The following is a 15,149-nucleotide window of genomic DNA, read 5'->3' on the forward strand; positions in this document are numbered from 1 at the left end:
ACTTTCAACATAGACAAGGTTCGGGCCTGGGATGTTTTCTTCATTTCAGTTTTACAATGCATTGAAGGAGAGGGGGAGGGGAAAGATATATATATATATATATATATATATATATATATATATATGTGTGTGTGTGTGTGTCAAAAAGTAAAAATAAAAGTGACTGTCTTTGTGACTTCATCATGCTTAAACCGCCCGACCGATCTTTATTTTTACAAAATGTTTTGAAAATTGCACTGGTCAATAACTGGGATAACTCAAAATGCATCAAAATTTTTGAAAACTCATTTTCAGAGCCCGCTCACCACTGGTTCTCTACCCAAAATCTCTCAACCCTCCCCTGGTCAACCATCCAACATAAAATTCACGTAAGTATAGCAATTATTAACTTTGTTTTTCATCACTTATGTCACTGGAACATAGTAATATTTATAGACATGCGACAATAATTTTGAACATAAGAGTACGTACAGTAAAATTAGGATTTAAAGAAACGTGAAGCGGCTAGCTTGTCTGAAACTGAAGAAAATATGATTCTTCCAGAGTTTCAACCAACAGTCACAACGGAAACTGTAGAAAATCCTGTTTTTAAAGTACTTGTAAAATTCATATCAAAATTTACCTTTAAGTACTTTATATATTGCTAATTTGGCGTAAAATTGCAATGTACAGAGGACTTTCTCTCTAAGTTTTGATATCAACTACCATTCTTTGCTTAATTTTACAAGTTCTTGTGATATGTCGAAAAGTAAGTACCAAACTTTTATTTTCGATTTACTAATAAAAATTACACGAAAAACTTACATGTCTTACCCTTCGAATATTTTAAAGAACATGATGAAGTGTTCTACACTAAGTACTATTGTAATGTATATGAAAAGTTTTTCGGGAGAACCAACAAAATTGAGCTCCAATTAGGAAATTATGTTTCTTATTTTGTTATAGCAGCAGAAATTCATGCAAGACTTTTAAAACCTGAGCATACATTAACCTGTTGCTCTTTACTCGTGTTCGCTCTCAGCTTGAATACTATTATTTTTAGGTGCTTTTAACCACTGCTTACGAGATCGACTAGTAATAAGCCCCCTCCTTGTCATATAATCATGAAGAGTTGTTCTCGGAATATGAAACATATAACCCACAGCACGAATGGAGCCACCAGACATCACTTTTTCTGCAGCCATTTGGAGAAGACGATGTCGAAATTCTCTGTTACATTGTCCAAACTTTGGTAAAGAACCAATTTCTGTTTGCACCAGCTGCTCCGGTGTCTCTGCTACATCAGTCTGAATGCTATCACCCAGTTCATACGGATATTCTGAAAACCATCACATGAAGAAATGTTACTTCAATATTTTCAGCAAAAATAAAATGTTGCTTTTCTTAAAATAAAATAGTTGTTATAAATCATTCCAAGTTTGAGCAAGATTTTGGTACAAGACCGATTTGTAACATTGCTTACGATTTATTTCTAGAAATGTAGTAAAGTATTTGAAACAATATAGTAGAGCTAACAATATATAAAAAAAAAAAAAGCAACACGGTTTAGTTATATTGAAAAATATATGGTCTTGTTCCAAATATTTGTGCAAACTTTTTATGATAAAGATGAAAGAATAAATCTGACTCAATTCTGATTATTATTTTCATTATAACTTAGAAGAAATTCTAAAAATAGTGCTATCAGATTATCAAAAATTAGTTAAAACACCATTACAAAACGCTAATAAGGAAAAATCTATATTGTATGGTCTTTCGTTGCCACTTCATTTAACAAAAAGAGGAAGAGGTATTAAAAAAAAAAAAATTGGTATCTGCGGAACGTCAGGTATAGCACCATATTGATTTCCTGCTTTATGAAGAGTGTTACCAACAAGTACTTTTAAAAAATTAAAAAAAAAAAAAATGATACTCAAAATCTGGCTAAAAATGCTATATCCTAAAATTATACCGAACAGAATTTAACAACAAAGCAAGCGAAATATTTGATAGTTTTACTGTACACCTAAAACATACTATAATATTGTTACTTGTATTATCAAGTCAAATACTTTCATCTTTAACCCATACTTAAATATAGAATTTACAGTATTCTTTAATCGCATCATTGATGAGGCGCTACAGATTCCTTAAATAGGTTGCTTCGCCCCAATCCTTGCAACAATATTGGGCAACAACCGTCCATTCAAAATTCTCAGTTGCAAATTAAATGTGGGAAAGTGGAATTTTCAGAATCCTCATTTGCCATTGTTTGTTGAAGTTTAGCGCTCCTTCACAGTATCATAACTATAGGAGACGTGGACCTACGTTCGATTTTTTTTAGACCTTTTAGGATTTATGATTTTTAAAAAATTACCATTGCTAGTGTCGTCTTTAACAGCTTATTTAGGTCCTATTATAGGCATTTAAGCTGTTTTTTTTTTTTTTTTTTTTTTTTTCATTGGTCAAGTCAAGCATGGACCAAAGAACACCCCAGATGCGCTTTGAAACTGGATGGTCAACTTGGCAGTGCCAAGTGGGGGCGAAGAGGCGTGACAATGTTTTCTTTTTTTCTTTCTTTCTTAAGGCAAATTTAAAAAATTTTTCACGTCCTTAGTTTTTAAGATATCAGATTGAAATTTTGCATACGGATTGTGTAAACCTTTGAGTATTTCTCAATTATTTTTAGACCCCTATGTGAACCCGGGCCCGGACCCGAGGGGCGCAAGCTTTCCGAGAAGCTGATTTTTTTTAGAAAAAATTTCGGTTTTCCCGAATTTCACGGTTCAGGTGAACGATATGGACATGTGAGTGGAACCGTTCAAAAGGGTGTGTTACACTGAAGAAAACGACGTTTGAACCATGATCCTAGGCTAAATAGTAATGGTGCAGTAAATGTTTAGAATATATATATATATATATATATATATATATATATATATATATATATATGGATCACCTTCAGACTTACAAAATTTTTTCCGACCTTTGTTTTTAAGATGCAAGATCGAAATTTTGCACACGCATTGTGTACATAACTACACAAGATATTTTCAGAGTCCTACGTGAATCCAGGCCCGGGCCACAGAAACGCAAAAATTTTGATTTTTTTTTTTTTTTTTGTAAAAACTCCCGGTATTCCCCGATTTTTCCGTTTCTGGTGTATAATACAGACAAGCGAGTGGTACCGTTGGAAAGGATGCGCCATTTTTTTTCTATTCTGGAGAAAGAAAAAAAAGTATGAGCCATGATCCTACGATAAATAGTACGGAAGCAGTAGCTACTTGATTGAAAGTCTAAAATTTACCTCAAAAAGTGGAAATCCTAAAAAGGGTTAATGCTTTCCCATCGGGAATCGAAGCCGGAAACACGAAAGAATGATACGATGCAAGAATGATAGATTATGGGGTGGCAACGTAAGTACTACTACAAGCAGAAGGATTAGCAAAATAGTACGTGATACTACAGTGAAACCTAACATGCTACATGATAATTTGTCCGTAAATGAGAGGTGTCCGTTAAAGTCAGGTTAAACAAATTTAAATTACTCACAGCTCATGTGGTACCTGAATCCAGTAAACATTAAATACATTAGTTATGAATGCAAATATAAGTTACCCTCGAAATGCGTACTCAATGTTCGTATTACTGGAAAAATGAGGGAGTAATAAATCATCCTCTACAAAGAAACTAAAATATTGCTAGAGGATGTGCGTATATAGGTATGTATTGCAAAATCTAATGGTTGTGTGATTATTTTCTTTTCTCACGTACAAGTGACATCTCTATAAAATCCCTTAATTCGTTTACTGACTGTATTAAAAGTAAAAGTAACCGAATAACAACACTCAGCATACTATTATTAAATACTGAAAATGTAGATAGAACTAACCAATCATGACGGTTTATGGACTGCTTGGGGAAAAGTTTGCAGTAGTTATGTGTCTCTAATCTTACGAATGCTAGTTTCTGGTCGAAATTTGCTTGTAACTGCTGGAGCAGTTGATGGGATGAAGTGAAGATTTACTTTCAAACTTCAGAATATATTTTCTTTACTCAATACACATGCATTGAGAATAATTCCTGTTCGTTGTGAAGAGGTTCTAAAACGTTCGAGATGTCAGTGTCCGTAAAAGGGAGGGTTCTCATCCATAATAATACATATACTTTTACCGGGACAAAAATGTTTATTCATGTTATGGAGGTGTACGGTATTGAGAGATGTCCGTTAAGAAAGGTTTCACTGTATTTTGTATTATTCATAGTTTTAGATAATTGTTGATTGGAAAAGGTATTCAACCACCGCTAAGCACCAATGGTTAGTAATTGGCTCTCATACGAGATTGACCTCAATGCATAGCAGCCCAAGATTGCGTGTTGCATTCAAGGACACCCCACACCATTATAACTGCCATTATGACCTTCAACAATGAACTCTAGCAAACTGAGTTTTCCAGGATAGTATATAACACGTATGCAGCTATCAAACGATCAGCCGTGGTATTCACGCGTCCATTACAGCCTGAGACGTATACAGTTCTGTTTCAATAGAAGCCGATGTAAAGATATGCATGCTGCAAATCAAGAGTTCAGCAGACACCGTCGATGCAAATAAGCCATGCACCACCGTCTAATTGTCTCATTGAGCCTGACGACGTACACAGGGTAACCTTAATTGCATATCCATCAGTGCATTGTCTTAAAGTAACTTGGTTGCTAGGATACTCTATGCATATAAAGGAAATTAGTTACTTTATTTTGTATGTAATTCTGTCACGGTCACAGTGTAGTTACATTACGCGGTCTCCTGCCCTATCATTGCTGTGTATAGTTCTCTTTTATCCATTGCCTTTCCACAAGCTCATGGCGTGATGCTCTTTAAGCGCACCAATTTCGCAGTACGAGGACGCCTTCTGTAGATTGATTCAGCGGCCACATTCTAACCAGACGTCAATTTATATTTGCACCCTTTGATGTCAACAAGGCATAGTGACGCTTACCCTCTCGTTTTCTATTCATTTATCCATGTTCCAGCATTTGAGTGCTAAGTAAACCGCACTTTTGTGCAAGAATATAATGGAAGGTACAGGCGAGTATATGGCGTATAACCAACTAATATTTTTTATAGCACAGCGTATACTCACTTTAAATCAGGGATGTAATGAAGAATGTAAGTTGATCATACGTTATATTTTTGAAAACACTTGAGCACACGCCTACAAACATTCTAGCAATACATTACTGCTCTCGTCGTACTATTCTGAGCACCAAACCAAGGGCGTTTCTGGACCTGCACATAATCGTATGTCATATCCTGTGCTGCATGTACAAATCCGCTTCCTCTGAATACGGAGACTTTTCCATCGCTCTTCCTAAAGTATTGCAATTTTCACAAACAACAGTACATTACAAGCTGTACAGTAAATATAACACGCCTAATATAGGCATCCTACTGCGTCACCAGGAATTGAATTCCGGCCAAGAAGAAGGATGTCGGCTGTGCAGTGAACCATTCCATCACTGCACATTTCACTTCTTCATCGCTACGAAACTTTTTCCCCTTGAAATAGTTTTCTAGGAACCGAACAAGTGGAAGTCCATGGTGGTAAGTCAGGGGTATATAGTAGGTGATATTTGCTTCCTTAATATCTCCTGCACAATGCCCGCAATATGCGGGCGAGCATTGTCATGGAGAATGATGAAACCAGACGAGAACATGCTGGGGTGTTATCTTCGTATAGCCGCATGAAATTTATTGAGCGCTCTGGATTCCCTGTGATACAGAATTCCTTGAACTCTAATAATAGTACTTGATGGTAGGAAAATACCGTAAGTATAATCTTGCTGGCGAAAGATTGATTTTTCACTTTCTTCGCTTCTAGTGCTGATGGTTGCTGCTTTGATTGAGGACTCGAAATGGTAGTACTCTCGTTCCCTGCCACCGGTATATTGACACTGGTGATGCAGACATATATCATGTGGAGGTGCTTGTGGTCTGCTAAGAAATCGCGGGACCCAATATGCGTACACTTTACGATACAACAGCATCTTCCGCACAATATTGTGAATTGTATGCTGCGAAATACCATACTCCATGGCCAGCGTACGTACATTTTCCGACGATCCTTGCGTATGGCAATGTCAACTCTAACATGATATAACATGTGCTTGGCTCATGTGGAGAGTCAGTCATGTGTTCCCGACCTTCTCGGAACATTCGTGCTCAATGCTTTACAGTTGTCTTCCATACGCACTTCTCCCCATAAATCTCACTCATTCTTTTGTGAATTTCACAGGATTGACTTCCTTCTACAGACAAAAATCAAATCACAGCGCTGGTTAACGCGGGATAGGTTTGCAATCATCACCATACATTTTTCGTGGCACTACAGTCAAATGCGACGCATTAACAGCAGGTCTGGCATGTAAGTATGTCTATTACTAATTGTTGTCACTCGCTCAACACATTTTCCTTCCATGCTCGGGTAGGTTTCAGTGAACATGATATATTCATAACCATACATTATATATATAATGTAGTTTCAGTGTATATGAGCGGCTCAGGAAGACACAATGGTATGTCACAGGTTCAATATTTCCATATAATTCAACCCAATAGCATAAACCATACAAGATTCCCTTGCCAGCTGCACGGACATTTCTGAAGTCAAACCACCTACATACTGTTCTATGGTTCAATCTGAACCCAGTCCACCTAATAACTCGATTTCACCGGAAGTGGTACTTATCATTCTGTTCGCCCGAGCTACTCATATATGGCGTTTTTTTTTTTTTTTTTTTTTCAACTTGAGACTTCAAAAAAGTCAATATTTTGGATAGGAAAATTAACCAGTGATAAAATTAGTACTGAGGTGTAGGGCAACTTTAAAAACTTGAATGGGTACATTCCTTTTTATTGCAGATTCAGATTCCATAGAAAAAATATGTAACTTTCATTCGAAAAAAATCTGTTCTTGATTCGTGATAAATGGTACTGTAATCAGTGGAAAGTAGTTTCACTAAGGTTTCTTCAATTAGAAATCGTCACGTTTCATTTAAGAATAAATCTGCGATAAACACTACCAATCCTTTGTCTTAAACGTCTTCTCGACTCCTGATGGATGGTGTCGAAGATTGCTCTGCATATGGCGTGAATTCAGTTAACTCAAAACTGACAGTGCAATTAGGTGTAGCTTGCGGTGGCAATCGTAATTGGCTACCAAGCATTTTACCGGCTATGTGGTCCCCTACAGTACTTTAGAGGGTATTCGATATTATATATATATATGCTATGTCACCAAAAGTCACCGGACACCGCTTCATGTTAAGTAAACGATCCCTGAATGATGTCAGTACACTTCACCGACGCTATATATGAAGACAGAAATGCTAGAACATCAAACGCATGGTGTCTTCACGATGAGTCAACGGAACGAGTTAAATCTATTTTATTAGAAACATGGGGCATGATTGGAGGTGTCCATAAATTTGGACATACGATCAGAGAGATTTCTGAGCAGCTAAACATGCCTCAGTGCACAGTTGGCGATGTCATAGTCAAGTGGAAACGCCATGGAACTACTGAACCGAAGTCTCGCTCCGGTAGGCCCAAGAAACTAAGTGATCGAGACTGGAGAATCCTGAAGCGTGTTGTGCGAAACAATCAGCAGACATCTTTGGCTTGTGTACCTGAGCTGAAACGGAAGTCCTCTCCAATCTCTGACAGTAACAAGACTGTCCGCAAGAGGCAATATCGCTTGATTTTCATGGTCGTGATACAGCCAGGTAGCTCCTAATCACATGCACCATGCGCGGAGGCGTTTACCATGGTGCAAAGGGCACCGTAATTGAACTTTGGAGCATTGGAAGAATGTAATGTGGAGTGATAAATCCTGATACATGTTCTGGCACCCTGATGGGCATGTGAGGACCTGGCGAACCGTGTTTACTGGAGTGTATTGTGTCAATCTTGAAATTTGGTGCTGGTAGTGTCATGATTTGCGGCTGCTTCTCCTGGTTTGGGCTGGGCCCGTTAGTTTTAATTGACAGGTCGACGACTTCTGGTATGTACGAACACATTTTAGACAATAGATTGCTACTGACATTATGTAAACACATTGGGATAGGCCCTTTTCCGTATTAACACAATAATGCTCCTGTTCATACAGCACACATCATTGAGTCGTGATTTGACAATAATCAGGTGGAAATGCTTGTCTGGCTGGCGCAAAACCCCGACCTGAACACTATAGAACATCTTTGGGATGAACTGAAGTGTCGGTTGCGTGCCAGACCCATTCGATCAACATACACTGTTCACCGTGCTACAGGCGGAAGGAAGAACAATTCCGTCAACAGTGTACCAGAACTTATTGGCTAGCCTTCATCGAAGGGTAAACGCTGTAATTCAAGCAAAAGGAGGACCGACATCCTATTAGTTATACGTGTGGTGTCTTTTGAACCAAACTGGGTGTCCGGTGACTTTTGGGAACATAGTATATATGACACTCGTTTCTTTCATTAAGAAATGTTAACTTAATTGTTCAAAAGACTTATTTATCAGTCACATCATTCGTTAATTTTGTATTATATTTTTGAAGTGTATTTTATTTCATATTTTGGGTACTAGTGACACTATATTCAATTGGGTATTTTTACTACATTCTTTGAGTTGCATCATTTTTTAATGCATTCATTTAAACTCATTTCTTGACTATGGAGAGATGCTGCCGATAAAATGCTTGGTAGCAAACTACGATTACCACCGCACACTGCACCTAATTGCACTGTCGCATTTGAATGATCTGAATTTACGCCGAATGCAGAGCCACCTTTCACGAGTAGACAAAATACACTAAATGACGGGTACTGTTAACTGCATATTTATTATGTACGTTGTTACATTGTTTCAGTGTAAAATGGACCTTGATCTGTATCTGAAACATTTGTAAATAAATAAATAAATATTCTGAAATGAAACGTGGGAGCTCCCAATTGAAGAAACCATAGGGAAACTAGTTTTCACTGATTTTAGTGCCATGTACGACAAACCGAAAAAAAATGTTTCGAATGAAATTTATTTATATTGCAGAATGAATCTGCAATAAAAAGTGAGGGTCCCTCATTTAAGTTTTTAAAGTTGCGCCTACCCCACCATCAGGAGAGCCAATTTTATCACAGGTGAATTTTCCCCTTGAAAATATTAAGAGGCAATTTTATCACAGGTGTATTTCCCCTTTGAAAATATTAACTTTTTATATCGGACAAGTTTTTCGTCCGATGCTTTTTTCTTCAAATATTCTACAGTCTCAAGTTAAAAAAAAAAAATTAAAAAAAAAGCTATATCCCAATATGTACACTGATGTGCAAAACTTAAGGATGAGATGAAGTAACAATATAACATAAAATATTCCGTAGTCAGTGGAAATGAATGAAAGCCCGGCAACATGTTATCAGAGGCCTCCTACACATACACACAGAGCAACGTCAGCGTGACCATGGCGATAAATGGTCTGCTCCATCAATACGAAGCAGTTGAATGGAAGAAATAAGACAGTGTGTGGTCAGTCAGAGAGCTGTTAACATGCAGTATAGTGGTGTTACTTGCAACATGAACAGGAGCCATTTAAATGGCTTTACACGTTAAAGAATTAGCGGGAAACTGGTAGAACGATGCTGTGTGCGAGTGTAGTTTGCAAGATTCTTTCACGTGCATGGGGAGCGTTCCGAACCACTGACAATGCTGTGCGTAGGAGAGATGGAGGTCGACCATTGTCAACTATAGCAGCGAACGACCGTTACATTTTGCAACAGGCAATAAAGGACCAACGTCAAATAGTGGGTGCAATCGCTAACACATGAAACAGGACTGCATGGCGCCAAATTACATCTTTTACAATAGCAATGATGGTCTCTTTACAAGACGACTAATACGTTCTGTTCCGCCGACACCTGCACATCGTTGGATTCGTTTGCATTGGTGCCAAGAACATCAGAACTGGACTGAGGAGGAGTGGGGTCGAGTTCTCTTCTCAAATGAGGGCAGATTCTGTCTCATTAATAATTCTGAACATACACTTATCTGGCGAGAGGTGAGAACACGCAATGAACTCAGGAACATTACTAAACATGGTCGTTTTAGTGGTCTAGGTGTTTCTGTGTGGGGAGGCATAAAGTTGCATGTGCATGTCGACCTCCAAATTTTTGGACGCGCACTCACGGGCCACAGTTTTTGTGACACTACTCATTTCCCATGTGCGTCTTTTCAGAGGTACAGTCGATCCCACTTCATCCTTATGGATGAAAATGTGCGATCATATCGAACATCGCAGGTAGTGGAACTCTTTAAACGAGGATATTCGATAAATGGACTGCCTTTCTCCCGAGTTGAATCCTATCGAGCATGTGTAGGATGCTATAGAGAGATGTTTTGTAGCACATCGAGATGCACCATAGACCATCCACCACTTATCAGCAGTGCTGGAGAAGTAACGGAACTCCACATCGATTCATTAGTAATTGTGCGAGCAGAAGGAAGCACATACCAAAGCATGCATCGCTGTCTGCAGTGGTCACACTCTCTTAAGGACCATTTCACTCCTTCTCTAATGTCAGAGAGAGCATATAAGTCGCAGTGCTTTCAGTGTAAGTTATTGTCTCTGTAGGAAAGTGCCATTTTTGTTCTTCTAATCACGTGTTTCTTTCTGTTGTTTCCTGAACCATATACTGTAGCACTACTTTCTATATATGGTTCAAGTTTCAACAATATATGCCACTTGGGAGTGGCAGCATCCGAAATTTACTTTCGCTGTTAAGTTTTGCATACCAGTGCGTATATTCAGTGTTACAAACTAAGAATGATATAGAAACATACACAAACGTCCGAATTTTGGAAAACTCTGCAACAGTAATAACACAAGTGAGACAAATAGGCCAATGCATATTTGAAGTACCTTAGTACTAAATACTGTGATTCAATATATAATGTATTTTGAATAAATACGAAAAATGTTACAAGGAGCTGAAAATTTAACTTCTTTTCAAACGCTATATTTCGAAAAAGTGTTTTGATGAGTATTACATCCAACATCTAGGTAATTTTCAATAGACGTAAAGATGAATATCATTTATGTCAATTAGGTATCTCAAACTGTTACGAAGATACGATAAACATTAGCTAAGTTTGTAACACTATTTAAAATCTACAGGGTGGCCCAAAAGTAGGTATACGGCACTGTAGTGATCAGCTCATTTCATTCTATATCATTTCTTGTTGTTATCCATCAGGTAAACTTAGTTTCTTTATTATTTGTTCTTGAAACCTTTCTACTTACATTTTAAGCTCGGAACAGCCGAAACAAATAAACTCTCAAACAAAAATGTTATACTTGATCAATGCAGGGGTGTGTACCTACTTTTGGGCCAACCTGTATAATTGTGAGAATTTGTTGTAATTACAACTACCAAAAGCTCTTCTTGTAACGTTAAAGAAACAGGAGGAAGCTAGCAATAATTCAAAAGTTTCCCACAAACACGTCATTTTATGTATTTATTAATTTCTACTTTTGCCTTTCATAGTTACAGAACAGTTTGAGATATCAAATTGTTGTAAACTTCATTATGAGCTTTACGTCTTCCGAAAAGCACCTATGTGATTACATGTGATGCTTATTAAACACATTTTCGAATTAAAGCATTTTTTTAAAAAAAGTTGAATTTTCAATTTCTTTGAGTTTGTTCCTTATTTACTCGATATACCTCATATGATGATCATAGTATTTGACACTAAGGTACTTTGGATGTGCATTGTTCCATCTACCTTACTTGCGTTATTATTGTTATCGAGGACTCCCAAATTTTTATGTTTGTCTTCCTGTAGCATATTTAGTTTGTACAGTCTCCTTTAGTCCACCCGGCATAACGTGGGACGTAAAACTTAGATTTCATTTCATTTCATTTAGTTTGTAACTCTGAACAATAAATATGGTATTTTAAGTTTTTGTTTAACATTTAGATTTGAAATATGTAATAATCTGACGTCTATCCTCTTCAGATATTTACATGAATGAATTTATAGTGGTTTTAATCTATTAGTTACAAAGCCGTTTCAAGACAAATTGTCCAATACACTACTCGCCATTTGAAATGCAACACCAAGAGGATATGTCATAAGAGTCCCGATTTGCAGAATATGTAGAGCATTAAAGCATAAATAATTGATTAGCACGACAGCACTATGGAGCAATGGAGACGCCAGGTATGGCATCTAGTGACAAGTGGAAGCCAAAGAGAGAGCCGCAATTCAGTGTTAGACAAATATTGGTGTGAAGTGTGTGCATATACTCAAAAGTTGCCTTGTCGTCAAAGGGCGTAGTCCTTCGAGTAGGCTTTAGCCTTTGAGCGCAAACAAACAGAGGCATATCGCAAGTATGGTTTATCCTTCCGCTACATTTGTGTCCGTATTGGACGAAATGCGGCCACAGTGCAGTGTATAAGGACTCGATGATTTCACAAAAGCACAACGTAACGACATGCCGATCCAAACGATCGCGCCACACTACAGGCCACAAGGACAGACGACTTGTGCGTATGGCTCTGGGGGAGGAAAGCCACATCCCGTACACTGTCGCAAGCACTGCAAGCTGTTTCACAGCGCCCAGTGACTCCACGAACAGTTTTACATCATCTGGTAGAGCCGGGTGTATTTGAATGGTGCCCATTACTGTGGCTTCCGCTGACTGTACAGCACAGGTTTAGGAGACTAAAAGTGTCGCGAAAGTCATGCATGGAGTGACAAGTGGCAGGATATTCTTCTTTCAGAAGAATTCCGCTTGTCAGTAGCATGAGAATGGCCACATCCGTATCTGGCCCTACCGTGGCACTAGGCCACGTCGGTAGGTACTGTGTGCTATGATGTCGGATACCATTGGATTTCGTGCTCGTTAGTGCCTTCTACGCATTGGTGAACATTTGACCAACCAACAATACACTGACAAGTGGTTTCTATAGTGCAGGTCCTGCCGGGATCTACTTCCAGCAGAATAACGAACGCTCTTATGTTGCACATACTGTCCTACACTTCCTGGCTTGACTCACAATTTCTTTGCCTCCTAGACCGGCACGTTCCCCCAATCTTTCGCCGATTGAACTCGTCTGATCGATTATTGCACTCTCACATCTGCGAATTCCGCTAGCTACAGTTGGTGAGCTGTGACACCGTATCGAAGGCGCATGCCTTGCCTATCCCAGGAGGACATCCTCTCTATTCCTCGCCGTGTAGCAGCAGTTCTGACCGCCTATGATGAGCTCAAAGACTATTGGCCGTCGCCGTTCAGCTCTGCTGTCACCACGTTGTTACATGGAGCACACAGCAGTAAATTTAATAATTCGTTAATTGTGCCATCGGGTCTCTAGCTGCACACAGAGTTCGACTCTGCCATATTGTCTTCTTTTTTGGTGTTGCATTTTTTTTATGGCGAGCAATTTACGTATATATGGTAGAACTTGTTTCGAATAAAAGTGATTTGGTTCCTGAGTGTGTGTGGCAGAGAGAAAAGAAGTCATGAAATATTAGAACATCTAAAATGCTAATTTTACACATATTAATAGCAGATACTTTCTCCACCCTCTCTGAATATGGTTCCACTTTCAGAAAAAAACATTGCAGCGAACCATATGTATTGTTAGCAAAAACGAAACTCGTGAGGATGGAGATGCAAGGACTTGAAGAAGATACGGCTCTTGTTTTATTTTACCTTTGATTTTCTTTTAACTATTTTACCTGAAAAATTCAGCACTTTTTTTAAAAAAAAAAAAATAAATAAAGTTCAATTTTAAATAGGGAAAACTATACTTGACACCTTTCTTTTCCCATTATAACACCAAAAAAATATTAATTACTGACATTTCAAATATTAAAGAAAATTAGTCATTCGATTGGATATTTAAAAAAATCGATGAATGCACTGAATCTCAGAATGAATTATTTGTACAGTTACAACAATAATCTTGAACGATGAAAATGTGTAAGAGGAAATTCTCATATTAAAATATTTCCCTAATGAAAAATACGATGTAAGTATATTTTTTTAGCAAAAGAAAAATAGTCTTGCATCTGTTTCTTTGTTTGTGGTAGTATATTCTTGTCTGCCAATTTGAATTTAGCACACACAAAAAATGACGCACAACTTTCAGACACAAATAAGGCAGTTAGGCCACCAAACTAACCCCAGTGATATGTTGGTTTGCATAACTTACCATTGCAAGTAAACAATACAATGTCAGTGTGAAAATCATTCACGATTGGTAGTCAAAGATTGAATGGAAAATTCATATGTATTGCATGTTACAAAGACGCTTTCTTAATTGTAGAATTGAGTATAAGGAAACAAAGGTGATAGCTGAATTAGGAAATAATATAAAAATAAAATTAAAATCTGCCCAAAGCAAACACTTACATTTTAATAATCTGTTATAGGAAGAAATATTGTTGAAACCGTATTAATAATGATTAATATTAGTGTCCGGTTTGGCTATTTATTATTATTAAAGTCCTAAAGTTAGCATGAGAAATATGAAGAAAATTTAACCAATTTTCCGGGAAATAGAAACCATTATACAGAGCGTAACAAAAAGGTACGGCAAAAATTCAGGGGTGGACTCCTTATGAGTAGACAAATGAAAAATTCATATATATGTCGGGAAACGCATCGTTAAAGAGTTACGGTCATTGGACCGCCTGACGGTGAGAAATAATCACATTCTGGACACTCCTCAATGTGACTCAATTTGAACCTCAATGCTCAGCTCCTAATTAAATTAGGAAGATAATTTTAGTATCATGTCTTGCTGAAGGATGAAGCTAGCCACTGATAAGCATTTTCACGTAGAGCCAAAGGCAAGTTATCCAATGCATCCGGAATGTGGGTTTCCAGGCAATCTTGATAGGTGTTTCCCGTAACTCCATGCGGGAACATGTGGGGCCTAGTAAAGTATCACCAATAATACCACACCACACATTGACAAGTGAGAGCAAACTGTTGTTGATATCTCCTAGAACTAGTTGAGTGAGAATCATCGTCTGCTCAAAACAGTACATTATGGTAAGTGAAGATGCCTTCTCGTGTGAACTGAGCCTCATCTATAAACACTATTGTGGATGAGAAAATTGA

The 15,149-nt window shown here is 37.8% G+C and overlaps 1 protein-coding gene across 2 annotated transcripts in view; it reads right to left on the reverse strand.

The window, feature by feature from the left end:
- The window catches only part of LOC145662627 (uncharacterized), a 257,675-nt gene that overhangs the window by 25,122 nt on the left and 217,404 nt on the right, over positions 1-15,149 (reverse strand). The window contains exon 5 of one of the 2 annotated variants that reach the window (XM_081728382.1): positions 445-1,318. The exons of the other annotated variant lie outside the window; for it this stretch is intronic. Coding sequence (XP_081584508.1) covers positions 1,002-1,318 — 317 coding nt within the window. The 3' untranslated portion in view covers positions 445-1,001. Of the gene's footprint in view, positions 1-444; positions 1,319-15,149 lie in introns of those variants that run through there. 2 annotated transcript variants of the gene reach the window in all.

This window comes from Thermobia domestica, chromosome 10, assembly GCF_964235325.1.
Source record: "Thermobia domestica chromosome 10, izTheDome1.hap1.1, whole genome shotgun sequence".
NCBI lineage: Eukaryota > Metazoa > Arthropoda > Insecta > Zygentoma > Lepismatidae > Thermobia > Thermobia domestica.